Source organism: Fomitopsis serialis (genome assembly GCF_022376445.1).
Source record: "Fomitopsis serialis strain Sig1Antser10 chromosome Unknown B0H18scaffold_299, whole genome shotgun sequence".
Lineage (NCBI taxonomy): Eukaryota > Fungi > Basidiomycota > Agaricomycetes > Polyporales > Fomitopsidaceae > Fomitopsis > Fomitopsis serialis.
This window is the reverse complement of record NW_025955259.1, coordinates 1-27,111: the sequence shown is the minus strand read 5'-3', so window position 1 is coordinate 27,111 and position 27,111 is coordinate 1. Positions and strand designations below refer to the sequence as shown.

The following is a 27,111-nucleotide window of genomic DNA, read 5'->3' as shown; positions in this document are numbered from 1 at the left end:
GTCATAGCAGCAGAGCGCTATGTGAGTCGACAAGAGTAGTGGCAGTGCGCGTGTCAGTTATACTGAGCAAAGAGACGGAACTGCTGGTATATACCTTGAGCGGAGACAATCAAGCAATTCCCGAGGAAACTGAAGGCAGGTTTAGTTATACATATGTGATTGTCAATTGGTAAGATGAAGGGAACCCTCACTCTTGTGAGACGGCAGCGGTTACTGCTATGTCGTTTGGCATCGTCGAGTAGGCTCGACGCCGGCGAGGAGCAAATTTGCGGACAGCGGCATGCAGGCACGAGCTTCAAGTACTTGTTGGCAGTTTGACACTGCCAGGGGGCAGATGCACAGCGGCTGCCAAGATACGTCGATGCATTGACTGGCGACAGTCATGATATCATTCTGAGAACATCTGTTTGAGACAGGGCTCATCAGTTCATGATGACTGGGCTGTATATATTAACTTGCTTACTAGTCTAAGACACGTCTACCAGTGTTTGCACTGTGCCATGTAGATACCGGTGAGCACCTATTAGGGATGTTGCTGTTGATTAGATCAACGATTTCAATTCTCGAGCCATGTCCCGCGATTCGACTACGGGTCATGATATTGAACACGGCGAGCATACCTAACAAAGCCGTGAGCAATGGGCAAAGCTACTCTAGTGGGTCTGTCAAGCGATTCTCAACACCTCATCCACATGCTCGCTCTCCTCAGGCTCTGAACCAAGTGAGTCTCCATGGCCCGCGGGCCCTTCCATTCCAGCAGAAGGTAGTCTGAAAACCATTGACGCAAACGCGCGCGAGACATATGTCCCACCGTCGCGGCCCTCCGAGTTTGCTTGATGGAGGTCAAGCATGAGGCGGTTGAGCAGGAGTGATGTCATGCTGAGGAGAAATATAATCGGTGAGGGGAGTCATCGACAATGCAGCGGTTTCTGAAAAGGCCTACGTACACAACGGTCCAGGTGGACACGGCGTTGAGGTCCTAATGAGTCGAGTCGAGAGATGGTTAGTATTGGAACACAGTATAACGGGAATTCGAAGACTTACTTTCCGAAAAGCGATGCCGACGAGGTTGATGACAGTTAGAAACCTGTTGTCTCGTGGCTTAGCGGACATGCCCGCACACTTCACAGAACGTGAGTTACCCGAAATAGACTGCCGCTATATTACCGTACACGAGTGTAGTGTCAGCTCTCGGTCAAAAAGCAAGCGTACGACACGTACTATCCGCCATGAGAACGATTGACATGTTCCCTATCCCCGACACGACACGGGGAGGCGCGTTTGATCCGTCAGTCCGATTTCTTATGCTCACCCCATGCTTAATACTCAGCCAGGTGAGGACCAGTGCAACGGCGTCGAAGATAACCGCAGACCCTCGCCCCACCATCATCCCTGTGTAGAATGGGTCACCGTTAGCCTGAGTCGACAGACATTGTTATTACCCACAGCTGCAGGTGATCAAGGTTGCAACGACATCAGTTGCGTGCATAATTCTGAACGTGTCGGAGATTTTGAGACACGCACATGTCTTCCCTGAGCTGCGCATCGGAGGAGCACGTTTGATGCCCTGGCGCAAGGTGCGCGAGAAAAGGCGTGGATAGAACGAATGTGTACTGCCAGTACATCGGTTCACGAAGTCAGGTAAGCTCCTTCTGGTGGATCCATGGTACTTGGATGCGACGCACTGCAGACAATACTGGATTTATTAGACCTAGTATGAGTGTGACACCAAGGTGCCACTTATTCTTCCTTGAAAGAGCATAGATGCGCAAGGCTGAGAAAACTAAAGGAGGCGAGGTCAAGGCCCTGCGCGTTTGGAGAGACAAAAAGCACTTACTCACGCCGCTCGTTAAAATCAGTACGTCGCCTGTCATCTGGAGGCGTCCCAAAAGTGTACAACTACCGCAGCGCCGACATATCGCTCAGCTCAACTTCGTGTACACGACATACTGACTCACCACTGTTATGACCGGCTGGTCAGTACTGGTTCTTGGGCAGCTACACTGATAATCATGAAGGGCGTACTCACCAACTCATCTTGCCAGACGCCGGAGAAGAGATAGCCGAAGACGACCGCGATAGTGTTGCACTGTGCGGTGTAGCGCAAAGTGAAGAACAGGACGGAGCCAACGGAAGGCTTGAGTTTCCACATGAATTGCACCTCATGCGTGAAGGTCAGGCAGAAGTCGTAGATGCAGAGCGCTGTGCGGCGAGCGGTAAATTTAGGTTAGAAACCCGATGAAGCGTTGATGTGGAGGATGAAGGACGTGGCCCAAGTCGCTGTACTGACCCTGAGCGGAAACTGTGAAGCAGTTCTCCAGAAATCTAAGGCAGAGATAGGGTTTGTGGCAGAGGTAAGCATCAACACAATTGGCAGCCAGGGAGAACACGTACTCTTGTGAGACAGCCGCCGCGACTTGGTTCGACGACATGATGATGAATCCAGGTAGGGATCAATGTTCACACCAGAGGTACTACCACGCAGAAAGAGCTCAAGTGTTCGGAAGCCTGGGGTGAGGTAGAGACTATATGCAGCATACACGTCTTTATGTCTTCGTCGGCATTGGCGATCAAAAACAACAACAGCGCTTTACGATTAGGCATGGTCAGTGTAATGCATGCTACGCCACGCCCTCTCAGGGCGTGAAGCACGGCGCTTGATGAGACAACATACTCCCCGCTCGCTCAGTCCCGTCAGTACATACTCAGTTTTTCATCGAGCCACCTTCCAAGTGACTGAACCGTGGACTTTCGATGCCTTGGCGCCGCACTGAGGTTATTGACTCTTGACAAGGTCATGCAGGCGATGCGTAGACGCCGTAAAAGCATACTGACCTCGAGCCGTCGATATGATGGCGCTCGGAGCACATAGAGCGCTGTACAGCATCCGAGCCATTCCTTGAATCTTCGACACTGAGGATTGCACCCGGAAGCTCCGGTGTTGAACGGGAGGCTGCCCGACCAATGGCAGGTCGATATTCGAGACAGATATCGTATTTGCAAAGGAGCAGTTCTGTCACTGTCGGAAACCGATGTCTTGCCACGGACACTGAAGACGAACAGCTTCTGTCCTTGAAACTTGAAAGTCGTATCCGGGCGCTGGTTGGGGCTCAACTGTCCACAAGCAGCAATGGTAGCCGCATGGGTACATAGCCGGACATAGCCTTGCGTGCCTTGAGGATACCAACGAAGCGCCGTACGAAGCTCTGATTGAAGCGCTGGAAAGCCGCGCGGTCACAGATCTAGTTTCGGTAAGCGGGAACGACAAGAAAAGACATGCTGCACGTTGACTTTCCTCAGTGCTCCTATTTGCGGTCCGTACTATGAACAAACTCAGTCCTTTTCAGCCGAGAAAACGCGGAGCCTCAGACCTTCTACCATCCCAGCGATAGCCTGAGTCCGTTCAAGGGGTCCTGAACACCTCATTCACACCGTCACTCTCCTCCGACCCGAACGAGTCTTCCTGGCTTGTGGGTCCTTCCTGCTCACATTGAGTACCATCGAACACCATCGTCGTCAGCGCCCTTGAGATGTACGTCCCGCCGTCACTGTCCTTCGAGTTTGCCTGCCGGAGGTCGAGCATGAGCCGGCTAAGCAGGATTGAGGTCATTCTGCAGGGGCAGCAACTCAGTTGATACTGAAGTACAAGTCAGTGGAAAGGGTGGACATACACTGCACTCCAGGTCGATACGGCATCGAGAAACTGATGAGCGAGGTGGTATTATCCCTTCCGCGTGTGTAAGAAACCAGGCTGCAGGAGGGACTTGCCTTGGGATGACTCAAGCCAATCGCGATGCCCAGCGCGTTGATCGCGAAGAGGAAGCTACGGTCTCCGTCAATGACAACTTGTTCCGACTATCAGCCCTCTCACTACTCACCCAAAATACACCGCAGCTACCAGCGAAACAGGGACAAGACCAAAGTAATCAGCAGTCGTACTAACCACGGATTGGCCTTGAACACGTACTGTCTTTCATGAGAACGACTGTCATAGTGCCAAGCCCCATCGCAGAGCGATCATCCGACTCGGAGTCAGCCGCATTTCGGCCTGCCCTCATGACACGCTTGATGCTCAGCCAGGTGAGGAGCAGAGCGACGGCGTCGAATATCACTGCGGACGCCCGCGCGCACATCATCCCTGGGAATTGCGGTCTGTCGTCAGCATGCGGAGGGACGAGGAAACGAACTTGTCCTCACAGCTGCAGGTTCAGGGAGCGCATGTCAGTGCCGAGTCGCCGAAGGGGGATGTTAGATATCGCTCACATGTCTCCTAGGAACTGCGTGTCGATGTCGCACGTCTGGTAATGCGGCGTGAGGCGCGCGAGGTAGGGCGCAGAGAGGACAAACGTGTACTACAAACCAAACGAAGGTCAGTCAGTACACGTACGTCCAATGGAACGCATCATAGTGATACCTACCGTGGACATGACCGGGTTGATAAGACCCAAGACGAGCGAGAACCCGAGACGCCACCTACTCCGCGCCGAGAGCGCATATATGCGCACAGCAGTGAAGACTAGGTAAGATTATTAATCAGCTGGCGCAGATACTGTAGTCGTGCGTCGGAGGCGCGAGGAAGGACAGATGCTTACTAGCTGAGCTCGTCAAGACCAAGACGTCACCCGCCATCTCGAGGCGCGTCATGATAGTGCAACTATGTGTTACTCAGGATTCCATTCGATCCACCCAAATGCTCTCTCACCTCTATAGATGAATAGAAAAAATCGTTGAGTCAGTGTTCGCATCTTGGAGATGAACAGCACATACCAACTGGCTTTGCCAGCCTCCCCAAGACAAATAGCCGAGGACAACCAAGACGGTGTTACACAGCGCGGGGTAGCGCAGGGTGAAGAAGAGAATAGAGGCCATCGAGGGCTTGAGCTTCCACATGAACTGCACTTCACGTGTGAAGGTCAGGAAGAAGTCGTAGCAACAAAGTGCTGTTCCAACGATAGTGCGCAGAGTTCAGTGGGATGTGGACGAGGAGTATGTGTAATGCATTGGCCTACCTTGAGCGGAGACGGTGAAGCAGTTCTCGAGGAACCTGATGCACAGACAAGACGTAAGAACGGAATCGGCTGAACACGGAATCACGTACTCTTGCGAGATGGCCGCCGCTACCTGGTTAGACATAGTCAAGAGCTTCGGATGTGCTCGACACCCAGATACACGACTGGGAGACGGACAAACTGGACGTACTTCGCGAGTCATATAGCCCCTTAGAGCTTCGCTGCACCTGTCCAACAATTGCCCACGCCGCGTGGAGACCGCATGCCTTCCTACGTATCTCAGCGAACGAAGTACCACACTTCAACGGGTGTGGATCTGAGTGCGAGGCTAGGAACCACTCAGGCTCTCGCCCTGTTCGGGTCACGGTGGCGGTACTTCCCAGCTTCTTCCCGCCACCTTCCTGATCGCCATACCTAAAAAGAGGCATATGTTTCTGTTCGTTGTGGCCTCCATTACCAGTATGCCGCCGGGATCTCACCGGTGTCATGGTTCTGTGGCCAAAGAGCCTAGCAATGGTAAGAGGCGACCGACATGTTCAGAGTTCTAGGCACGACGTACAATTGTTCCCGGATCAGCACAGCATCGTGAATGCTTCTGCGATGCATGCCGTTCGCAGAAGTGACGCCGGCGCGGTTTGTCATCAGTGGCCTCCGATGTAGATTGAAAGTTCGTCGGCGGCACAACAGACTACTGCCTGATGACCGTGTGCGGATATCGTACTTACATATACTTTGCCTCGGTTGACAGAGCAAACAATGTGTTGTATTGCTTCAGGGAATTGTACTTCTGGGTGGGCATGACACCTGCTCATGGACGAATCAAGTAGTCGTTACTGCGCCGCTGCTGTACTTACTACCGTTATCCGACATGTCCAACAGATGCCAATCCCACAGATCTCCAGCCTCTGGCATTTGGTAGCCCACATCTTCAGTGAACCGACAAGCCTTGACAAGACCAACGTTCTTTCCCGGAGCTCGGGTAATACCTGATTGACCACCGACCCCGTGAAGGCGTCAACGTCATCAGCACTTCTACACTCCCATTTAAGGCTGAGGGATGCCAAGCGCGAGCCCTTTTCGAGGCGCTGCTGGAGCGCTGAACGAAGAACAGCTAGCAGCCGACTGTGGTCGGATACCTCACCTGGCTGATACCGCAGGACGAGCTCTCGCAGACCAGGGCAGGGGACGTCTCCGCTGAATGTCGGCTCGAGCGCCGCAGGAAAGTCGGGCATGGCGTCTTCTTCCGCGATGATCTCGAGGTGCTCGATAGCAGGGAACGCCGCTAGCATCCTAGCCCAGACCTCCGTGTCGATCTCTTGTGTTCCTCCGCGGAGGACGAACGTCTTCACAGATGCCGGGAAGAAATCGCTCAGCTCTTTGATGACCCATAGAAGGGGCGCGTCGACGCCGCCTTGGTCTTGGGGCCAAAGCGCGACTATATCCCATATATAAAGTGACGGCGCCACGGCAAAATCATCGGCGTCCGAAGTCACGTAGTAAGGAGACTTCCACGGCTGCGACTCCCAGAATTCTGTATGCACCACATCCCCAAGGACAGTAAGACCGTTGTACTCGTCCCACCACGCCATTACGTGGGTGATGTCCCTGAGAGTCGGCCAATACGCTGCGTCACGCGGCAAAAAGGTACTGAGCCAGGGTACATTCTCGTCCTCTCCTGGGAGGACGACGAAGAAACCTGGTTGCAGCGTGAGGCGGGCTTGCTTGGGCAATGAGACGTGCGTGAGCAAACGAAAGATATCGGATGAGAGTGCATCCAGATGGAAGTGTTGCATATGTGGTAGGGACACCGCGCGCTTGAGGTCCGCTGAGTTGGGCGAGTTGGCGAGCCCCTCCCCATTCGCGATATCTTCGTACACGAAATGTTGCAGCAGTGGGCATCCTTGCAGCATATCCAGGAATGAGGCTAGGCTTAGCTTGGGGATGAAGTCTACCTCTCGTAGCTTCAAGGATGTCAACTGCGACAAGGGAAAACGGGTGTCATCCACCGTAAGACCCTCGAGTGAGAGCCGTTGGAGACTTGGGAGGTGGTCGGGAGTCGGAATCCATTGCGAAGAATGCCCATGGGTAATCTTCAGGTCCATCGAAACCAGCGCGGGCAAAGAGACGATCGATAGTGGCCAGTATGTCGCCCCGATGGGCGCCAGGTCTTCCCCGAAGTGGACCTGCATGTGTTTGATCCGTGTATGATGTGAAACGAGGAAGGAGCAAGTGGCGAGGCACCAGTTGAGCGGCAGTAGTTCTCCACGAGTTAAAGGCATTCGCCAGTTGATAGCGGCACGGTTCGACCGGGCCAAACAGAGCTCCGCGAACTGCATATTCTTGGACAGGTCGATGTCCATCCACAAGAGGGGCGTATGGATGATCATGTCTCTCCAATGACGGCATACACCCATGAGCTTGGTTACCCGATTCAAGGCGACGGCGCTCAAGCTGTCGCCGTTTGACGGGGCAGCAAGGCAGACGATGGCGATGAAGATCTCGTTTGGCAGCGTGTTCACAGGGAGAGTCGAATTCAAGTTGTACATGGATTCGAGATCCGGTGGACGACTCCGTCGGGCCTGCGTCGCGATAGAGGTCCAGCACAGGACCTCTTCATTAGAGCGCCCGATGTGCCGTCGTGCATAGTCGTCGTTTGACAGCGTGTTCGCAAGTAGCGCACCTTCGGACAGGGACTCATTGGAGTTCGCCATGAAGTCCTTCGCTTAAAATCCGTGAGCAGCAGAAGATCGCAGATCCCGGGATAGGTGACTAACCGTACGTTGCTGAGGTAGCCCGAGTGGACCGCGGTCACAATGTTGAAAGGCAGGAACTAGAGGCAGTGGCCGTCGGCGCCACGAGGAGGGAGGATCGCCTTGAACTTGGAATGTCCTGCCTGTGAGGAAAACAGTGTTTTCCTCACAGGCAGGACATTCAAAACAGAGCAGTTCTCAACATCCGCGCGATGTGAGATACAAACGGCAGGTGAAGAAAGCTATGCAGGAGGAGCTTATTTATGATTAGGAGGGATAGAAGTTCTCAGGAAGCCATGGCAACCGAAAACAAAGACGTCTTATGAACGTGCTTTGAAGTCAAAGCGAATCGGTCAAGGCGTGTCGGTGGCGCCTCCCGCAGGCCCCGGACAAGCAAACTTGTCTAAATCAACCTACTAGTAGTTGGTTCGTGCAAGAACATCTGCAAGGAAGACATACATTGAGACGGTTGTCCTCGTATGTGTCTGTTTCACCGGCATTCACACTTTGTGAATCAAACGTAGTACTTACTGACGAGGATTGGCCGGCCTGGCACCAAATCGTCACGGTCTGTCCCGGACTCCGTTCAGACTGTATGACTTCGTATGCTCTTTTTCAGTGACGTTGTGAGAGTCGAAGTATGTACCGACGAGAGTAGTGGCCAAGTACTATGATAGTAGTACTAGTAGTAGCTGCCAGTGAGCTGGTCGCTGTCTGAGATCTGGATCTGAGAGTTGGCGCTCAGCGTCCGCGCCACCACTGGCAGCCTGGCAGGTACCGCTTCCTTGCGTTCCGAGTCCTTTGTCCGTCGTATTTCTAGTCACAAAAAGTCACTTCACTGTGGTACTCATGCGCACGGATGCTAACTCAGGTGAGATAGACAGCCTGTGTTCTGGAAACGAAGCTGTTTAGGCTGATCGCGCCCGAGGTGGAGTACTCAGGCTGGCAATGGTCTTTCCGTGCGTACATAAGGCTCAGGCTGCGAACGCCTCGCGTACTAGTAGCAAAATGGTCGCCAACGCGCAGCCAGCATATGCATTCTGGATGCACGCGAGAGGAGCGCAGACTGACGGTTTCGACTCATCTCACAAGGTTTCAACAGCCTTCAAGTACTACATAACATGTACTTAGAAGAGCAACATCCGTGTCCGAGCCGAGTTTTCATTGAGTATGCCTCGTGAGTCTGTCGTATTACTTTGCGGGCACCGTATACTGACAATCACAGTGTATTTGGCGGCACTTATCTATCGGTGTTGCAATCATGAGGCTCCTCGTCTCGCTCGCTGTGGGCGTGCAAGTGGATCTGACAGCGGCCCAGTCACTTGAGTCCCGCTATACGCCTTCGTCCTTCTCATCCGTTGTGCCATCCAACGCAAAGCTCATCCACGCTGTTCCCTATGGTGAAAACTCGACATTCGTCAAGTACGACTCCGTCTCAGCCGGACTCACCTTTTGCGCGCTCTGCGTGAACTTCACGTCGTCCGACTCGTCCGCCTTCGAGCTCGGACTGTGGCTCCCGCTCAACAACACATGGGACGAGAGGTTCATCGCATACGGCAACGGTGGCTTCATCGGCCAGGTAGCATGGTTAGACATGGCGAACGGACTCAACTACGGGTTCGCGACTGTCTCTACCAACACCGGCCACCACTCCTCCATACACCCCGACGACAGCAGCCAGCCGCGCGGCGGCGCGTGGGCGCTGAAGACTACCGGGAAGCGTACCGACTGGGGCTGGCGCGCAATGCACGGCTCCGCGTCGCTCGGGAAGCAGCTCACCGCGGCGCTCTACAACGACAGTGTCGCGTACTCGGACTACGCGGGTTGCTCGATGGGCGGGCGAAAGGGTCTGAAGAGCGTGCAGATGTTCTCGGACGACTTCGTCGACGACGTCGTCGTGGGCGCGCCGCGTGGCGGATGACGCGCCAGCAGTGGAACCTCAAGGTCGCGACGTATAACCTCCCGAACGGCGCGCCGCGCAACATCAACGAGTGCCTGTTCACCGTCATCGCTAGCGAGGTCTTCCCCCAGTGCGACGCCGTCAACGGGCTCGAGGACGGGACCACCACGAATCCGTACGCATGGAAGTTCCGGCCCGAGACACACCTCTGCAACTCGATCAGCGCGAACACGTCGGCGTGCCTGACGAGGGTGCAGATCGATACGCTCTACAAGATCTACAATGACTGGGCGGACGTCAACCAGACGTTCGTCTTCCTGCACCTCACGTACAGCTCCGAGGCTCAGTGGGACATGGCGCTGACCACGAGCAACGAGTCTCACCCGAGCGTACCGCGCACGCACGCTTCCTCTACGACGACCCGGACCGACTATGGGAGAATCTCGTCTGCTGTGATCGTTGACGATTACGACCTCTCGCTGTCCTATGACTGCGGCGGAAAGCTGATCCACTAGCGCGGCCTCGCTGACGCGTCGGCCGCGACCAGATCGTCGATCTACTCCTAGGGCCACCTCTAGCGCACGCTCGCACCGCAGAACGTGCGCGTGTCTGACTTCTACCGCTTCTTCCTCATCCACGCATGCAACACTGCTCCAGGGGCGTCAATGGTATATCGCGGGAGCACAGACAACGGGCGACGCACGCAGCGTACCAAGGTATATGGACGCGGAGCACGACGTGAACTATGCAATCTTGATGAACTGGGTCGAGAACGGGACCGCCCTCGAGCAGATCATCGCGACCAAGTTCGAGGAGCTCTTCCTACTTGGCACTTCACGGTGTTCATGCATTGGATGCACGCCGTTCTACAGGTCGAACTTGTGGGTTCTCCTTGCGCTCTATGATGCCCAGAGCCAGCGGAATGGATTTTGGGTCCGTGGCAGTGATTGCAGTCTGCATGATGGCCTCCCTGAAGTCAGCAATCCAAATCGGTACGGCGCCCAGTGCATACATATCGGATGAAGTGTCTCAACAACGTCATGACGAATCCGCATGTAGATCTTGAAAGGTTCAACTATGCACACAGTTCAGTATCTAGCTGCAGGGCTATGAGTCGTACCGATACTCACCACGGCGTCAATTACAATGAGGCATACCGTGATATATAGGTGTTCCTATCATATGAGTCAATACTTTCGATATAGGAACGCGGATCCAGAGGACTCACGAGTTACTTGACAGCTTCATGGACGCACCGGAATGACAGTATAGAGAGCATGAGTATCGTGTACTTAGTGATCTGAATCATCTTCGTATGCTCATTGCAGTCCAAATTCATGCATGATTGATATTTTCGTCATTGTCGTAACGGAGAAGCGCACCACTACCATTATTCAGTACACCCTACTTACCTATACGATAGTTTGCCAGTCCATGTCATGCGGTCCCCTGTAAGAGATCTTCAACGATCCAACAAAAAGCGCCAATTCCTTCTGTATCTCCTCGAAGTCGGGTGGCCACCGACCGGTAGCCGTTAACAACGTTGACTGCCTGAACAGTCTGAAAACTTCAACTTCCGGTGGAGGGTCCAATTGAAGGATGAGAGACTGCAGCCGCGAGCCTCCGCCGACGCGCTCCTGCAATACCACACGAAGGTCGTCCAGCATCCGCCAGCTGCTGTCTCTCAGCTCTGCGCCTGCTTCGTATCGCAGCACGAGCTCTCGCAGGCGAGGGCAAGGAATCCCAGTTGATGTCGGCCTAAGTGCCAGAGGAAAGCTGCACATGGCGTCTGCTTCCGCGATGATTTCGAAGTGCTCGATGGCAGAGAATGTGGCTAGGGTTCGGTCCAAGTCTCCGTGGGGATCTCTTCCGCATATCCACGGAGGACAAAGGTCTTCGCGGATACCGGGAAGAAGTCACCTAGCTCTTCTACGACAGCTCGAAGTGGTTCAGCAGTGCATGAAGGGTAGGGCCAGTCTATCTGGAGATGTTCAATGACGAGTGCCGGTACGGGGGAGAGCTCATCTGTATCGGTACCCAAGTTTACGTAGTCGAGAGACCTCCAAGGGCGCAACTCCCAGAACTCCGTAGTTTCGTGATCCGCGTAGATAGTAAGACCGTCGCGCGCGTACCACCACACCATTATGTGGGTTAAGTCCTTCATAGCTGGCCAGTACGCTGAGTCTCGCGGCAAGAAAGTATTGAGCACGGGTATGTGGTTCTCGTCCTGCGGCGGGTGGAAGTCGTTCGGATATAGCACGACACGAGTTTGCTTGGCTAGTAGGATGTGTACAAGCAAGCTTGATGTATGTGCCGAGGTTGCAGTTATACAGAAGTGTCGAATATGTGGCAGTGACACTCTGTTATCTGCGGCGACGGGGAGTTCGTTGATTGGCATGTCGTCGGTATCCTCGTAGACAAACCGTTGTAAGGAAGTGCATGCCTTCAGCACGTCCAGAAGTGATGCGAGACTTCTTGAGGGCAAGTCGACGTTGTTGAGGTCCAAGGATGTCAGTTGCGACAGGGGTAAATGGGTGACATCAACTGAAAGACGATGGAGTGAAAGACGTCGGAGACTTGGGAGGTAGCTGGGTATCCATTGTGTAGAAAGCCCAGCGACAGCCGTTAAATCCATCGAAACCAGCACGGGCAAAGCGATCGTCGATAACTGCCAGTACAGCTGAACAAGGGGCGTGATGGTTGCCTCGAGATAGATGCGCATGTGTTTGATCCGTGTATGATGTAACGCAAGGAGAGAACCAGTCGCCGAGTACCAGTCCAAAGGAGGTGGTCGCACATGAGCTTCGGAAACATACCAGTTGATGGTGGCACCACTGGAACGTGTCAAACAGAGCGCCGAGAACTGCATATTCCCCGACAAACGGATGTCCGTCCATAGGAGGGGTGTACGGATAATCGTCTCTCTCCAATGACGGCATACACCCATGGTCCTGGTTATCCACGCCATAGTGTCCTCCCCGCTGACAGCATGGCGGATGATGGAGACAAAGATCTCATTTGGCAACATGTTCAAAGTGATGGTAGAGTTATGCAGGAAGCCTAGGTCCAACGAACGGCGCTGTAACGCTTGACCTTCGACGGAGACCCGGTGTTGGGCCTCCTGCCTAGAGCGCCCGCGTAAATGCGCACGGTCGTCGTCTGACGCTGCGCTAACAGGCAACGTATCTTCGGGCATCGGTTTGTTCGCCATGAAATCGGCTACCCGTAGGCAGCGAGTTAGGCTAGATCGTGCAGAAGATGAACGACCGTACATGGTTGAGACGCTGCACGCGACGCGCGTACCCTGTCTAGTAATCGGGTGTACAACGTCCAAGACACGTGGTTCCGTGTGTCTGCAAAAGCGCGTTGAACGCAATCCTTGCCTGTACCTTTGTACACTAATTGAGTATACTGGATGGCCTGAGCCGGATAGTATTGCTGAAGAGGTGACTTACGCGGATGGTCAGGCTTAACTAGCACAAAGCTGTCGGAAGACCTTGCTAGTGGGTGGATCACTCAAGGCAAGCACTGAACGGCCTGAACACTTGCTGAATACGGCTTCTGTAACGAGGAAGAGGGCGGGCGTAAGTTGAAGGCACGGCGGTCGCGGCAGTGGACGCGACACGTCACACCGTGACAGAGGTACGCGTGTGTGGCGCTCAGCCAGTAACTTACGCGTTCGAGTCGAATACACTTACTAACTTATTAGTGTGGCAAGCGAGTGACTTTTCGAGTGCAACCTCTTAAAGACCTTTTGACGACTTCAAACCAACAGGGCCATGACACTTGACGTATACCACAGGTTCTCCAGTTGGTTAAAGTTTCCTCGAACAATGAGGTGTAAGCAGTCAATGAAGCCCAAATTCAATACACATGCACTCTCAGAATCCTTCTCCGAGATCAGGGCCCTCATCGTCAAGGTCACCGCCCTCCTGCAGCTCTTTCGCAAGCTCCTTCTCACGCTCCCGGGCCCCTTCTGCTGCGGCCAGCTCCTTGCGATGCGCGTTCAAAGGGTATCTCATGGCCTACAAGACAGTGTAAGCCTATCTTCCGACATAGGCGAGCGCGCACTCCGCTCACCTTCACGCTCTGGTTGTGCAGCTCCAAGCAGTACGAGATCCGCCGCGCGAACACGTCGCTGACCTCGGGGCCGTAGCCGCCCTTCTGGCTGCCACACTGCATCCAGCCCTTCTCGTGCACGATGCGGCCCTCGATGACGCCGTCGCGGATCGCCTTGCCGACGATGTACTCCGCGTCCTCCTCCGAGTCGAGGTGGAGCTTCACGCAGATGTCGCGGAGCGAGATGCGCGAGTACGAGAGCGAGAGCCGTCGAATGCCCGTCTTGATCACGTTCTGCCGCAGGCGCACGATCAGCGTGTAGGTCCTGTCCTGCTCGAAGAGGGACGCGTATTTCGAGAGCGTCGACTGGAACTGCGACAGGGAGCCCATGCGGACAGCTGAAACGCGGTGCTTAATACTAGTTCCATTCGCTGAGTAAACTAGCCTACCTTTCACGATCTCAAAGTACCCGCTGAGTGCTTTCTGAAGCACAGGGTGCCTGAAGAGACTGCGGTCGGGGATCTCACCCATGAGGAGGTCCACCACCACAGACAGCTTGTGCACCGCCTGGTAGAAGCCAGGTGCGGTCTTCGCAGGCGGTGCCCTGCGGATGGCCTGCTGCAAGTTCGTATGCGCAGCCGTGTAATTGAGCTGAACCGCTTTGATGCGGCCCAGGTAGTAGTGGTACCGCGCGAATTGCGGGTTACCTGCGGAGACGGGGAAAGTCGTCTTTGAGACGAGCTTGTCCGCTTGGTCGTAGAGGCTGTATTGGATGTAGCTCCGTAGGAGACGGTTGATGAGAGACGCCTGGGTCTCGTCATCATGCCGAAGGGATGCTGTTCGCTGTGCGGCGAGGAACAGTCTGTGAATACGCGTCAGCGATCATGTACATTGACTAGCAAATACCCGTGCACCACGCAGGATGCGGTCCACGGTTCACGACACGCAGTTCAGAGGGTAAGTGTATATGTAGATACTGAACCAGAAGATGGGCTTGCCCCTCGCACCCGGGCGACTCGGCCCCCCTGGGGCTGCTGCTGCGGAGTTCGCAGGCAACCACGAAGCCGAAATGTCGACGCGGTGGGAACACCGCGTTTTCACTTAACATCGGGGATATAGAGGATTAGGGGATGGTTGCACGGAAAGCGCGTACAGCACTTCTTTCGTCGGTCGACAAGTTTCATAGGAACGATGTCATGGTAAGAAGGAACGGGACTTACGGTCTTGCGTCTGCGAGCTGACCACTGAGCTCGTACGTTCGCTCCACAGCGTACCACACCTTCGCAGCGATGGGATCCATGCTACGCCTGCTAAGCGACTGCATCCGGTCAATGGTTTCGTGGGCGAGATCCAGAGCTTGCTTGTACGCGTTTGGCGACGTGAGGAGGTGATGGAGGATGAGGAGGCGGAAGTAGACTTCAGCCTCGGGTAGAGGTTCGGGCTGGGATTGCTTGGGTGCGGGGGCAGAGTCTATGTCCATGCAGTGGTCCACCGCAGATGCTGCAGGAAGCCATCCTAGTAATGTCTTCTTCGTTTGGGACTCTGCTTCTGTTCAGTGCGCGTTCGGGTTTACGGCACCCTGCACACTCACCTGTGGTATACACCTCCGAGATGGCGTCTCTGAGGACGCTATCGTCTAGTTTCTTCCGCAACGCGCCCAAGGTCCGTAGCACGCGATGAGTGAAGCGTGGCTCGAGGGTCGCCACGGCCCTCTCAATGAGGGCGACATTGGACTTGATTTCCGCGACCGGGGTGAGCGGCGGAATGCTCTGCTCCTTGGCCTCGTCCTTCGTTCCATCCTCTTCCTTCTTTTCCTCGTCTATAGGTTTCATCTCGACGTCGGCCATGGTGAGAGTGAAAGACACAGACTGAGATGTGTTCCGAGCAACTTCGAGCGGGCGTAGACCAGAGTGACGCGTACACATTGTACATACGCGTCGCCCAGAATAGGCAGTTGGGTCTCACGCATTATAATGAAATGTTATCGCGCTTACAAAGTTGACGGTGTTCGCGTCGACCCACTCGGTCCTGCCTCTGGGTGCTGACCACGGCTGCTTGTGTCCTGCGAAAGAGCAGCGTCGACGCTTACCAGGGCACACGAGGCCATCGCGTTCCACCGGCGGACGAGCAGCAAGGCGGACGCTGGCGGCCAGCGGCAGTTACATAAGCGGCGGTATAGCTGATCATTTTTTCCCTGCCCTCCACGTTCCGTGCACGCCAGGAAACAAGGCTCGGTTTCCTGGACCTTTGCTCGTCGCGGAATCGGTGAAGATACCCTCTGGACTGCCTCTGAGTTCACCAGCCACCATGTCCAGCGACTACGCCCCGCCGACGACAGAGACGATGGGCCACCAACCACACCCGTACCTCCACGAGCCCGTGCTCTACATCACTGGCCTCCCGGCGTACGTGAAGGACGAGGATCTCGCACCCTCATTCCAGACCTGCGCGCCCTTCAGGCCGAACATCCCGCGCGATGGCTCCAGCAAGCCGGTCTCGGGCACGATCGAGTTCAAGTACATTGAGAAAGGCACGTCTGCACTCCGCGCACGTCCCCGCGAGCAACTTGCTACCTATTGCGCAGCGGAGAAGGCTCTCGCGACGCTGCAGGCGCGTCCCATCCCTGGCCTCACGCCTCCAGTGCTGCTGGTGCTCTCTCCGTACCCGTCCACCACGCCGCCGACCCCGCTACCGCCGCCCAATGCCAACCGCGTCTCATCAAGCATCTACCCCCGGGCTACACGGACGGTCAGCTCTATGATCTCTTCAGGCCGTACGGCGCGCTCGCGTCTGTCCGCACACAGTCGCCGTTTGGGAAGGACACAGGTGTCGTGGAGTACTGGCGTGAGGAGGACGCGCGTGAGGCGGAAGAGGCTATGCATTGCGCCGACGTAGAGGGACAGAATATCGCCGTGCAGGTGTACCAACCGAGGCGTGCAGGTGTGGCCACGAGCGAATTCAACGCGACTGCACCCTCGTTTGTGCCGACTGGCTCGGTGCTCCCATACCCTACGCAGGTTGGTCTATGTGGCGTCGGTGACATGTTGCTGTCTCACGTCGCCAATGATAGTATTCTCCGCCTCGAGCCTCCCCATACCAGCCTCGTTCGCCTGCGTTTATGCACGGCCCCGGTCAGCAAGTGCAGCTGGCGCCCTTGTCAGGCCCGGGTTCAACTAGCCACAGTGGATTGATCGATCCATGCAATCTCTTCATCAAAGTAAGCACCTCTGTCAACAATGCCTTGCGATCGGCACTAATGAGGTGCAGAATCTCGATACGAGTATCGACTCTAATGGCCTTTTCACGCATTTCCGTCAGGTGAGTCTGCACGAAGAGTAATCTATGACAACTTGTTGACACAGGGTCGCTTCAGTTTGGCCAGATTGTCAGGTATGTCAGGTGTCTGACGGCCCGTATGGACGCTCATGCCGTCATAGCGCGCGAGTGATGCGCAATGAGAATGGTGACAGTCGTGGATTTGGATTTGTTTCCTACCAGACGCCCGATCAAGGTAAGTTGCTCCTCTGAACCGAATATTCGGGACACTCAGCCCGCACCGTAGCCGCCGCGGCTATGCACGGAATGAATAGCGTTATCCTCGGTTCAAAACAGCTCGTCGTGCGATTGCATGAGCCCAAGCAGCTGCGACAAGAGAAGCTGGCAGCACGCTTTGCAGGGCACAATGGTCATCCAAGGGGCGGTAGCGGCGCAACTAGTCCGACCGCTAGCGAGGCAGGAGAAAGCTATGCTGGTTGGCCGAGTCCCGGGAGCTACCCTGCAGCCCTTGGATCCCCAGTCATGGCTCAGCACAACCTTGAGCGTCCAGATCGCGCGAGGAGAAGCTCGGGCAGCTACTACCATGTAGGCTCCTTTCGTCCTCCACACTACGTTCGACTAACTTCGTATTAGGCTGCACTGTCAGGTACGCTTAATCTGCCCATGCGCTACGACGACCTGTCGGCGCTTTCACCCGTCGTCCGGAAAGAAGTCCTGTCTGGCGAGCTCAGCAGACGCATCAAAGCAATGGACGCTGTCTCACCCGGCGAACTTGAATCTGTCGTCGACGCAATTGTCGGCCTGTCCCTCAGTGAGGTTGTGCAAGGTATCCAGGACCCTATGAAGCTCGCCGAACAAGTGCAGACCGCCAAGGCTGGTCCCCAAGCACCAGCACCATCGAAGTCACCATCGCCCTCGAGCACGCTCGATCTTGCTGCCCCCAATGCGACGGCGTCGGCGCCGGACCACCCATCAACGCCGATCTCGATGCCGACGACGCTGTCAACGCCCCCACGCACGGAGTCGCCATCAGGCTCAGTCGCACCGACGTCCGAGAAAGAGAGAATGGCCGTCGCCGTGGCGAAGCTCGAGTCGACCCGGGTCGCGGAGCTCACTGACCTGCTCATGAGCCTGCCGAAGCGCGAGCGCGCAATGTGCCTCTTCAACGTGGAGGTGCTCCGCGCGAAGCTCGCAGACGCGAAGATGGTGCTCGACGTGGAGGAAGACGAGACGCCCGCCAAGTCAGTCCCTGAGCCGCCGGTGACGCCCCAGGCGCGGAAGATCGCGCCCATGGATGCCTCCCCGAGAACGCCGGACATGTCGTCCCGTGGCCCTTCTGCAGCTGCGTCGCCGATGCCTGAGACGCCGAGCAGCACGGCCGCATCGACGACGCACACGATTGCGTCGCTCGCCCGCCTGCCCGCGTCTGAGATCATCAGGATCGCGAACTCGTCGTCCGCGACGGGCCTGCCGCTGCCCAAGGCGGACCCGCTGGTGGTGAAAGCCACCGACGACTTTATGGACGGCTTAATGGACAAGCCCATTCAGCAGCAGAAGCAGCAGCTGGGCGATAAGATGTACGTTCTCACACCACTCCTGCTCCGCGGTGCCTCATTGTATCCATTTAGTTTCCGTGTTGTGAAGGCTTTCGGTATCAAGGGAGCAGTAAGTGCATTCCGCCCTCGCACGGGAGCCTGGCTGACAGCGGTCTCCACGTAGCCTAAGATCACAATTGCCCTCCTTGACCGGGACGATCTCCGCCCATTGGCGCATCTCATGAACAGTTACCCGTCTGTGTTGAAGGAGAAGGCCCTCCTCGTCCAGGCAGCCAACCAGAAGTAAGGGATAGCGGTTGGCTCTCATGACCAGAAACGCGACGCGACGTCTCGCCATCTCCCGTCTACATCTTGCTCCGCCGATATAATGGTTCCTTCCAACCGCTCACCGATAATACCAGCCCCTCTTTGGCCCCGGCCTCTAGCATCTCAATTCGACGACCAACGGAGGATGCTCTCAAACTAAAGAATCGTATTGCATTCGCAGGGTGGTCGTTGTTGTTGAAATTCATATCCTACTTAGCTCTCTCATTGCCCGTTCTCTACGCAAACATTTCTACAGCCTCACGCATACATTGCTTCTTACGTTGGATTGGAATCCTGCCCCTTTACGACCTTTCACGACCGTCTCGTTCCATTGTCGTACTTTTTGCTTATCAATGCGACTCCGTGGTCTGAGACTTTGAGCGTGGTGGGCTGACCGCTGCGGCAGTCCAGAGCCAGCCAGAGCTCTATTCGGTGCGATCTCGGTATGATGAATGACACTACAGCGGCAATAGAGGATCGGTGTGGCAAAGGCACGGTGACGGGTGGTGCGAGGAGCGTGTCGGCTAATTTACGCCCGGGGCACGACGTGATTGGCTGGAGCGAGATGGTGCGGTTGCCCAAAATTCCTGGCCAGCGAGCCATATAACTTAGCTCTCGACCATCATCCCCTCACGATCCCTGCCCCTTGTCGCTCTTTCATCACCGTTCATAAGACGTGAGTTCCATTCTGAAGCTTATCAGACATGTCACAGGCGTTAAGGTTGTGTCGCTGATGCCTTCCCGTCCACCCCTGCAGATCATGGTCGCCCAGGCAGACGGCCGCGTGAACGAGCGCATCGAGAACTACACCAAGTTCTGGCAAAAGGACATCTCCAAGGACGGTGCAGACGACACTGCCAACCGTGTCGACAGCTACACGGACGTCGTCAACGGTGCGTGAAACCGTCTCCCGCTCTTCCAGCGCACCCGCTCACGTGGCATGCAGGCTACTACGACGGCGCCACCGACCTGTATGAGTTCGGCTGGGCGCGCTCCTTCCACTTCTGCCGCTTCTACAAGGGCGAGGCGTTCCAGGCGGGGCTCGCGCGCCACGAGCACTACCTCGCCGCGCAGATGGGCCTGCGCCCCGGCATGCGCGTGCTTGACGTCGGCTGCGGCGTCGGCGGGCCCGCCCGCGAGATCGCACGCTTCGCGGACGTGAACGTCGTCGGCCTCAACAACAACGACTTCCAGATCGGCCGCGCGCGCCGCTACACGAAGGAGGCCGGCCTCGAGGGCCAGGTGTCCTTCGTCAAGGGCGACTTCATGAAGCTTGCGGAGCAGTTCGGCGAGAACACGTTCGACGCGGTGTACGCCATCGAGGCGACCGTGCACGCGCCTGCGTTCGAGGGCGTGTACGGTGAGATCATGAAGGTCCTCAAGCCCGGAGGAGTGGTACGTGCTGTGCTGTGTGCGTATCCTAGAGCTGCGTTGACTCACTGCGCCCGGTAGTTCGGTGTGTACGAGTGGGTGATGACGGACGCCTGGGACCCGTCGATCCCGTCGCACAAGGAGCTCGCGAACCGGATCGAGCTCGGGAACGGCATCCCAATTATGCGGCCGCTGAAGGACGCGCGCGACGCGATGCGCAAGGTCGGCTTCGCCGTCGAGCACGAGGAGGACCTCGCAGACCGGCCGGACGATGTGCCGTGGTACTACCCGCTCGAGGGCGACGTCTTCAAGGCGCAGACCGCGTGGGACTACATCACCGTGTGGCGGATGAGCTGGAGCGGCAAGCTTGTGACACATTACGGTGTGTGGGCCCTTGAGCGGGTAGGTCTTGTCCCGAAGGGGACATGGGAGGTCGGTGAGGCCCTCAAGATTGCCGGTGACTCGCTCGTCGAGGGTGGCAGGACAAAGGTAAGACGCTGCCTCCGTCGTCTTGTAGCGGCATTGTTGACTCAGTTCTGTTTGATAGCTCTTCACACCAATGTACCTCGCCGTCTGCCGCAAGCCCGCACAAAACTGAGTGGATGGTTCCCGCTGTCTTGTCGCTGTTTCTTTCGTTTCCCTTGGGACTGCATATACATACCCTGGTAATAACAGCCTGACGAGCCTTACGCTTGGAGGGTCTGTCGTTTGGATAACGTCGTAATCGATCGCATTGCCATGCAGCTGTACGCCTGCGTGAATACAGGCTTTGTTAGCGCGGCCGTTGAGACGCATGGGTATTATAATTCGGCTTTCGCTGCTAACTTAGGTTCGCCGTTAAATTTATGTGAAGTGACGCGGTTTGTAACCCTCCGTGGTGCAAGGACTTCAGTGATGGAACAATCACCGGAGACGTGACCCAATGAAGCAAGGCGCAGCATGCGCATTATATGGGTGAAAGAGTCGGCATATTATCTACATTAAGTAAGCCGATAATACGTTGGGTTAATTTACAATGAATCACGCCACATCATGGCCGCAAAACGAGGTCAACATTATGAACACATTCTATATAGACTTACCATATGTCCAAGAGTACCACACAAGCCTCATGCTGAACACAATCAAAATGAACCCCAAGTATAGCTGGCATGAGGCAGCCACTTGCATATGAGGATCATCTTGATTTCATTCTGAATGTCTCCAGTATGAAATTGCAATGTAACCCTAGGAGTCATTCAGAGGCCACCCAAGTCTTACTGGGGTAATATTCAAAATGACCCCTGAGTAACCTCAGACTGAGGCTCACATGTATCTATGTATGAAAATCAAAATGGGCACAAAAGTATAGTATGGATAAGGTAGCCACTCCTATGTGATCATTACTTGGGCCTCAGATTGAATGACTATATGATAGCCCACATGTATATAGTAGTAGCATGATGAATATACTTTGAAAACTCAATCAGATGGACTCATAGTAATCACAAAATATACACTCTGGGCTCTGGAGACCAGCCTACACTCTCAATAATGTACTCTTTCTTTTCAGCCTGTATACCCTGTTCAACAAAACCTGTACAACCAAAATATGAGACCTATTCAGCACAAACAACCTATTCAACAAAGTCAGTACAATCAATACAACCAGCCTATGTAGTCACTTCAGCCTGTATACCCTATTCAACAAAACCAGTACAACCAACAAAACCAGCCTATGTAGTCTCTTCAGCCTGTATACCATATTCAACAAAACCAGTACAACCAACAAAACCTGTGCAACCAACCTATGTGGCCTATTCAGCACAAACAACCTATTCAACAAAGTCAGTATAATCAATACAACCAGCCTATGTAGTCTTTTCAGCCTGTATACCCTGTTCAACAAAACCAGTACAACCAGCCTATTCAACAAAACCTGTGCAACCAACCTATGTGGCCTATTCAGCACAATCATTCAAATTCAGTACATCTAGCCTATGTACTGAATTCAACACAATTCATGAGAATTATCAATCCATTGCAACCGATGATTTTGCAGGTCAGTGAATACTGCGACAGTACTCATCTGTCGCTTTACCATCTGGTACCTGATCCTGACGTTGGTCGACTAGCCACCGCAGATAAGTAATGTACTGTTTGTGGGAGAGTTGCGTGTACTCACTTACTCGTCTGTTGCGTTTCTACCGACGCAAGCGACAGATCTGCGCGTCGAGAACACGTGCAAGACCTCAGAGCTTGCCTGCAACCTCGGCGCGGCAGCGCGATGTGGAAGGATTGAAGTGGGCGGGAGGACGTCGACAAGCAGGATGTACCGTAGACACCACAGCGGGAGAGCGCACAAGAGGCGCGACTGGGTGTCGCCCTTAGGGCACTGAAAACGTCGTATACTCATACTTTACACCCAGTCCTACATCCACACACGCCCAGCCAGCGCTGCGGCCGCGAAGGATCAACGCGCCCGAGTGAGCAGCCTAGTCGTACAGCCGAGACACGGTCATTCGATGGCGGTGCCTGGAGCTGGAACCGAAGGGGGTAGTTGATAGACTGGGCGCGCGATGAGCTCGAGGCTCAGCTAAACCTTGAAGCTAACGTCCATCGCCCACTCAGTACTGGCCCAACTGCGGTCCTTCCTCTCGGGATCCATCTCGAGGTAGCGCAAGACGCGCTGCAGGAAGCAGTGCGGGTGTAGAACAGACCGGCGACCGACATCGTCGTCGCGCACATGTCCGCAGGCACGATCGGTAGGTCGCCGGTCTCGAGGCTCTCCGCCGTGTTCCCGAGCATGACGACCTCAGTCGTATACGAGAACAGGAGCGTGTCCGACTACGACGCCCCCGTGATTCCGCACGCATTCTCCTCGCGCGTATTCATCGCGATCACCTTCTCCGAGTAGATCTGCTCAGGCGGGAAGTGCAGTGGCGGCGCGCAAGGAGTGGTCGCGACCAGGATGAGCGAGGCGATGTACTGTGCGAGGGTTGCGTAAGAAAACCCCAGCGGGATGGTCGAGGGCACGTACACGCTGATGTCGACAAGCTCGCCCACCGAGCGAGCCGCCACTACGAGCGTGTAAAGCGCAAAAACGGCGTGCAAACGGTACGCGGCAATGTTCGTGCGCTCGTCCTCAATGGCCGCGCAGCCGAGGCAAACGCATTGGACCGTCAACCTCAGTCGCTTCTAAGGCGAGGTATGAGCCTTAAAAAGACGACTTCACAATTTCACGACGCACCGTGTACCAGAGATCCTCTCCGTTGACCGGTGTCCCATCCAAGAGATCCCCTGGCATCGTCACATCGACCGGGTCCTACTCCAGTTCCTCTTCGACGTCGGGATGGATCTTGCCTTCCTTGGGTTGCGAAAGCAGAAAGGCCGATCGTTCCGGAGTGGCTCGGGGTAGAGGGCGAGCGGCCATCGAGACTCGATGCACGAGATGCCTCAAAGGCTGCCGTGGCGCTACTAGCTAAGTCATGGCAGAGGCTCAGCTTGAGGTTTGCGCGCGATTTGGTGTTCAGTTGGGCGATTATGATGGTTGCCCGTGTTGCAGTCATGGACGTACTGTCGAGAACGGAGAGGCGCCAGAGCCACTCGAGGCCAATTGCGCCGGTTACAGCTTGCACGCGATACAGCACGAGCGTAGTGGGTAAATGCCAAGTACTGCGTGCTTGCTTCCTGCTTGTGCGACTCGGATAGTCCAACACGGAAGCGAGTGGCATATAGACGCGAGTGGCATAAAGCATACAGATGGCATACAGGCTCACAGACGCGAGTCGCATACGGGCATACAAACATGAAGGACATACAGACTTGCTACTCTATCGACGCTCCCTCTTTTTCCGACTGTTATACCCACTGAGCGTCTCTTTGGTCACCCAGCTGGGTTCGCCAGATTGTTGAATATGGAAACGGCGATGTTCTAACACCGGATGAGGGTCCCCCACCCGTATCCGTCGCCACGAGCCGCGAGCTTCGCAGATCCACATGTACACCCTCTTCTGACCTTTGTGTTCGTACAAGAAGAGATCCGCGGGGTCGGCGTCAAGGGACACCGGTGGCTCAGAAATGGCATCGTGCCCAGAGAGCTTGTACCAAACTGTCTGGCCCCAGTGAGAAGTTCCTATCCGGAATTCCTTGCGGAGACGATACGGTTCCCATTCCTTGATGGACGCCAAGTCACTGGCCACATTTTGCGTGGACAGGTTGCTGGACGATGCCACTGGCAAGTCGCTGAACGATGCCGCGGAGACGTCGATGGTCGACGCCGCGGACTGACTACTGGACGATGACGCGACCGAAAAGAACACAAAAGCCACACAAAAACCCAACCGTGAGGTCGAGCAGTGGTATGCGAGGCCTCTGCGTCTATGAGATGTACGGGGGACTGTACAGTGGTCTAGGTAAGAAGGAGGAGGACGGACAAGACTCCGAACGACGTGGGGGAGCTTCGAAGATGTCGAAGACTGTTCGAAGACGAGGGCTAAGCCTCGAAGGTAGGAGGGGGAGTTTCGACAGACGTGTCGAACGAACAGTGACAAGGAAGGCGAGCGACGGCAGGAGAAGAAGTGTAGAGCCTCTCGGGGCAACTACGAGCTGGCGAACGTACTGGCGAACTGACTGACTGACTTCGAACGTACTGACTGACTGGCGAACTTGCTGACTTCGAACGTACTGGCTGACTGACGAACCTCGCCGGTGCGAGGTGAGATTGAGAGGGTAAGGGGGTCTCTGAGATTCGAAGGGAACAAGTCCCAGAGTATATACAGGAAAATACGGTCCGAAGACCAAGAGAGCCAAGAGAAATACAAGACATGATGAATGAAAGAGATAAGGAAAGCAGCCAATCGGAGAATGTCACAACGCTCGACCCGGACCTACTAACACATGAGAGAATCCAACTCGGCCTTCCGCAGGTTCCGCATAACGGGCGACCGTCCCCGAACGGCGAAGGTCATAACCGGGGCCGGTGACAGTCCTCGAAGATATGAGACAGCTGCAGGAGTTCGCCTGACTTACACGAACATGCCGCACCTCGACCCAACTTCCGAAGCGTATGCTGCCCGCTACTACCGCCTCCTAGAGGTCCTCAAGACCGAGGGACTTGTCGAGCCGCGATACGATGCCAACAGTCCCGGAGAGTGGCTGGCTTGGGCCCACGGAGTCCGTTGGATGATTGTACGTGCCTCCGAACTTAGACTATCGTTCGAACCATCGAACCGACCTTCGAACAGCGATTCTTGTTCGAGTCCCGCAGCCGGGCCATCCTGCTAGCGAACGATACGCTTCCTGCTCCTAGGTCGTTCCCCGAGATCGACGAGTTGATGCGTTACCTCGACGAGGTCTTTCACCGCGATGGCAACCAGGGAGACATCCTAGGTTCGCCCTACCCTACGATCGCGTGGTCCGAGACCTTGGTGCTGCTCGAACAAGTCAACCAGGCCGAACGTCGTCCTCTCGCGAACCCACAGTATCAGCGCGAGACGTTGACCCTGTCCGACTTCCGCCAGCTGCCCGACAACCTCGAGTCCATGGGTCGAGCGATTCACAACATCGCAGTCGACCAGCGCCGTACGCACGGCACCCTCGTCGGGTTGCTCGAAAGCCTGTTCGAGCGCGTCAACACTGACCGTAGCTTCGACGCCGGTCCGTCTGTTCGTAGGGGTAGGGGTGGTGGTCATGGGTGTGGAGGTCGAGGCCATAGATACGAGAGTTGCCGAGGCCGTCACTAGTTAGTTTGACCTAGCCGTGTACTTGTCCGTAGTCCTACCAATGTAGTGACTCTTCTAAACCGTGTGACTTCGCCGCTAAGGGTTCCGAACATTGACGCTTGAGCTTCGAACATCGGGCGGTTCCCTCGAACGGACGGACAGCGCGTCGACCGTTCTGACTTAGTGTACCGTTGTATCGACCGTAAATGGCGTTTTCGGTGGGTAGGTGAGCTAAGGGCTCATCATCTCCCCCTTACTGAGATACTGACCGTCCCTGGTCAGCGCGAACACGCCGGCGCTTGATTTGCGTCCGCGATCATCGAGATACTTCCGCGCCAGGCCGTCCGAAGGTCTCGTCCAATGGCGAGCACTTGAGAAGCGATTAGCGAACGGCAGGACGCGCTTCGATCACGTTGATCCGAAGAATTAATCCCATTGGACGGGAGGCGAGCGCTTCTTTCCCGTTTCGGACTGGTTCTGATGGGATGATCCCCGTTGTTTCAGCGCCTCGAATGCGGTAGGTGGACCCACAAAGCTCGAGCGCACATATAGCGGGGGGGACCCAGCCGAACTTCGCTTAATCCCCCGCTTCGCTGTCCATCTTCGTCCCTGCTTGCTCCCCCATGTCCGCCTCGTCTGCTCCCGCGCCCGCTCCCGCCTTCGCCAAGTCTCCCGAACCTGCCGGCGCCTCTGCGTCGGACGACGAGTACACCGTGGATCCGAAGACAGGATTCCCCGTCCCCACGACCCGAAGAGCCCGATGGCTCCACTCGCCAACTGGGTCGTGGGCACCTCGTGCCCGAATCCGGATGCCATCGAGGAATGGTTCGAGGGCGCGTACGCGGCTGTGGTAAGTCCCCTGCTTGTTTCGTTTCGTTCGTACCGACTCATACGTTCGAAGAATCGCTTCACCCGCGTGACGAAGGGCGCGTTCCTTTCGCAGCGCCACGCGACGGCCCTCGGCCGTCTCCTTGTCCTCGCCACCGACGTCAACCCGGAGGCCGCGCGCCAATGCGCAGACAACATGGATTGGCCGCTCCTTGAGGCCGCCATCAAGCACGCGGCACTCGAACGCGAGAAACGCGCGCTTTGGGACGCCGAGCAGACCCGCCTTCGGCTCGAGGCCGAGAGAGGGAACGTCAGGAGGCCGAGGCCCAGAAAGTCCGCGAGGCCCAAGAGGCC

The 27,111-nt window shown here is 55.7% G+C and overlaps 8 protein-coding genes across 8 annotated transcripts; 3 read left to right on the top strand and 5 right to left on the bottom strand.

The window, feature by feature from the left end:
- Positions 1 to 1,240: 1,240 nt before the first annotated feature.
- On the bottom strand, positions 1,241 to 2,601 carry B0H18DRAFT_310886 (uncharacterized protein). Its single transcript, XM_048037500.1, has 7 exons — positions 2,541 to 2,601; positions 2,395 to 2,474; positions 2,291 to 2,325; positions 2,030 to 2,202; positions 1,842 to 1,899; positions 1,682 to 1,783; positions 1,241 to 1,613 (listed from the first exon to the last, which is right to left on the bottom strand). Exons 2-7 carry the CDS (start codon positions 2,430 to 2,432, stop codon positions 1,459 to 1,461), a joined length of 561 nt encoding a protein of 186 aa, XP_047885106.1. The 5' UTR covers positions 2,433 to 2,474; positions 2,541 to 2,601; the 3' UTR covers positions 1,241 to 1,458.
- Positions 2,602 to 3,403: 802 nt separating this feature from the next.
- Positions 3,404 to 5,133, bottom strand: B0H18DRAFT_1128216 (uncharacterized protein; the record flags this gene model as incomplete). Its single annotated transcript, XM_048035324.1, has 11 exons — positions 3,404 to 3,611; positions 3,692 to 3,823; positions 3,879 to 3,894; positions 3,968 to 4,152; positions 4,188 to 4,199; positions 4,264 to 4,352; positions 4,419 to 4,516; positions 4,551 to 4,629; positions 4,768 to 4,940; positions 5,010 to 5,044; positions 5,099 to 5,133. The coding sequence occupies 11 exons, from the start codon at positions 5,131 to 5,133 to the stop codon at positions 3,404 to 3,406; spliced, it is 1,062 nt and encodes a 353-aa protein (XP_047885105.1).
- Positions 5,134 to 5,502: 369 nt separating this feature from the next.
- B0H18DRAFT_310986 (uncharacterized protein) lies at positions 5,503 to 7,856 on the bottom strand. The gene is made up of 4 exons (XM_048037501.1): positions 7,784 to 7,856; positions 5,864 to 7,726; positions 5,569 to 5,813; positions 5,503 to 5,516 (listed from the first exon to the last, which is right to left on the bottom strand). The coding sequence occupies exons 2-3, from the start codon at positions 7,718 to 7,720 to the stop codon at positions 5,781 to 5,783; spliced, it is 1,890 nt and encodes a 629-aa protein (XP_047885104.1). The 5' UTR covers positions 7,721 to 7,726; positions 7,784 to 7,856; the 3' UTR covers positions 5,503 to 5,516; positions 5,569 to 5,780.
- A 695-nt stretch (positions 7,857 to 8,551) lies between these two features.
- Positions 8,552 to 10,174, top strand: B0H18DRAFT_1217828 (tannase and feruloyl esterase-domain-containing protein; the record flags this gene model as incomplete). Its single annotated transcript, XM_048036695.1, has 4 exons — positions 8,552 to 8,630; positions 8,688 to 8,936; positions 8,985 to 9,656; positions 9,689 to 10,174. The coding sequence occupies exons 3-4, from the start codon at positions 9,021 to 9,023 to the stop codon at positions 10,172 to 10,174; spliced, it is 1,122 nt and encodes a 373-aa protein (XP_047885103.1). The 5' UTR covers positions 8,552 to 8,630; positions 8,688 to 8,936; positions 8,985 to 9,020.
- Positions 10,175 to 11,493: 1,319 nt separating this feature from the next.
- Positions 11,494 to 12,933, bottom strand: B0H18DRAFT_1128213 (uncharacterized protein; the record flags this gene model as incomplete). The annotated part of the gene is made up of 1 exon (XM_048035323.1): positions 11,494 to 12,933. The coding sequence occupies one exon, from the start codon at positions 12,931 to 12,933 to the stop codon at positions 11,494 to 11,496; it is 1,440 nt and encodes a 479-aa protein (XP_047885102.1).
- A 452-nt stretch (positions 12,934 to 13,385) lies between these two features.
- On the bottom strand, positions 13,386 to 15,611 carry B0H18DRAFT_1059667 (PCI domain-containing protein). The gene is made up of 5 exons (XM_048031099.1): positions 15,310 to 15,611; positions 14,939 to 15,260; positions 14,168 to 14,580; positions 13,740 to 14,116; positions 13,386 to 13,684 (listed from the first exon to the last, which is right to left on the bottom strand). The coding sequence occupies exons 1-5, from the start codon at positions 15,563 to 15,565 to the stop codon at positions 13,541 to 13,543; spliced, it is 1,512 nt and encodes a 503-aa protein (XP_047885101.1). The 5' UTR covers positions 15,566 to 15,611; the 3' UTR covers positions 13,386 to 13,540.
- Positions 15,612 to 16,025: 414 nt separating this feature from the next.
- B0H18DRAFT_961837 (uncharacterized protein) lies at positions 16,026 to 18,836 on the top strand (the record flags this gene model as incomplete). The annotated part of the gene is made up of 10 exons (XM_048043081.1): positions 16,026 to 16,234; positions 16,303 to 16,735; positions 16,789 to 16,935; positions 16,986 to 17,036; positions 17,092 to 17,108; positions 17,156 to 17,229; positions 17,281 to 17,579; positions 17,628 to 18,571; positions 18,623 to 18,659; positions 18,714 to 18,836. 10 exons carry the CDS (start codon positions 16,026 to 16,028, stop codon positions 18,834 to 18,836), a joined length of 2,334 nt encoding a protein of 777 aa, XP_047885100.1.
- A 628-nt stretch (positions 18,837 to 19,464) lies between these two features.
- On the top strand, positions 19,465 to 20,970 carry B0H18DRAFT_1059657 (S-adenosyl-L-methionine-dependent methyltransferase). Its single transcript, XM_048031098.1, has 5 exons — positions 19,465 to 19,532; positions 19,614 to 19,749; positions 19,803 to 20,251; positions 20,309 to 20,716; positions 20,775 to 20,970. The coding sequence occupies exons 2-5, from the start codon at positions 19,617 to 19,619 to the stop codon at positions 20,823 to 20,825; spliced, it is 1,041 nt and encodes a 346-aa protein (XP_047885099.1). The 5' UTR covers positions 19,465 to 19,532; positions 19,614 to 19,616; the 3' UTR covers positions 20,826 to 20,970.
- The last annotated feature ends 6,141 nt before the right edge of the window (positions 20,971 to 27,111 follow it).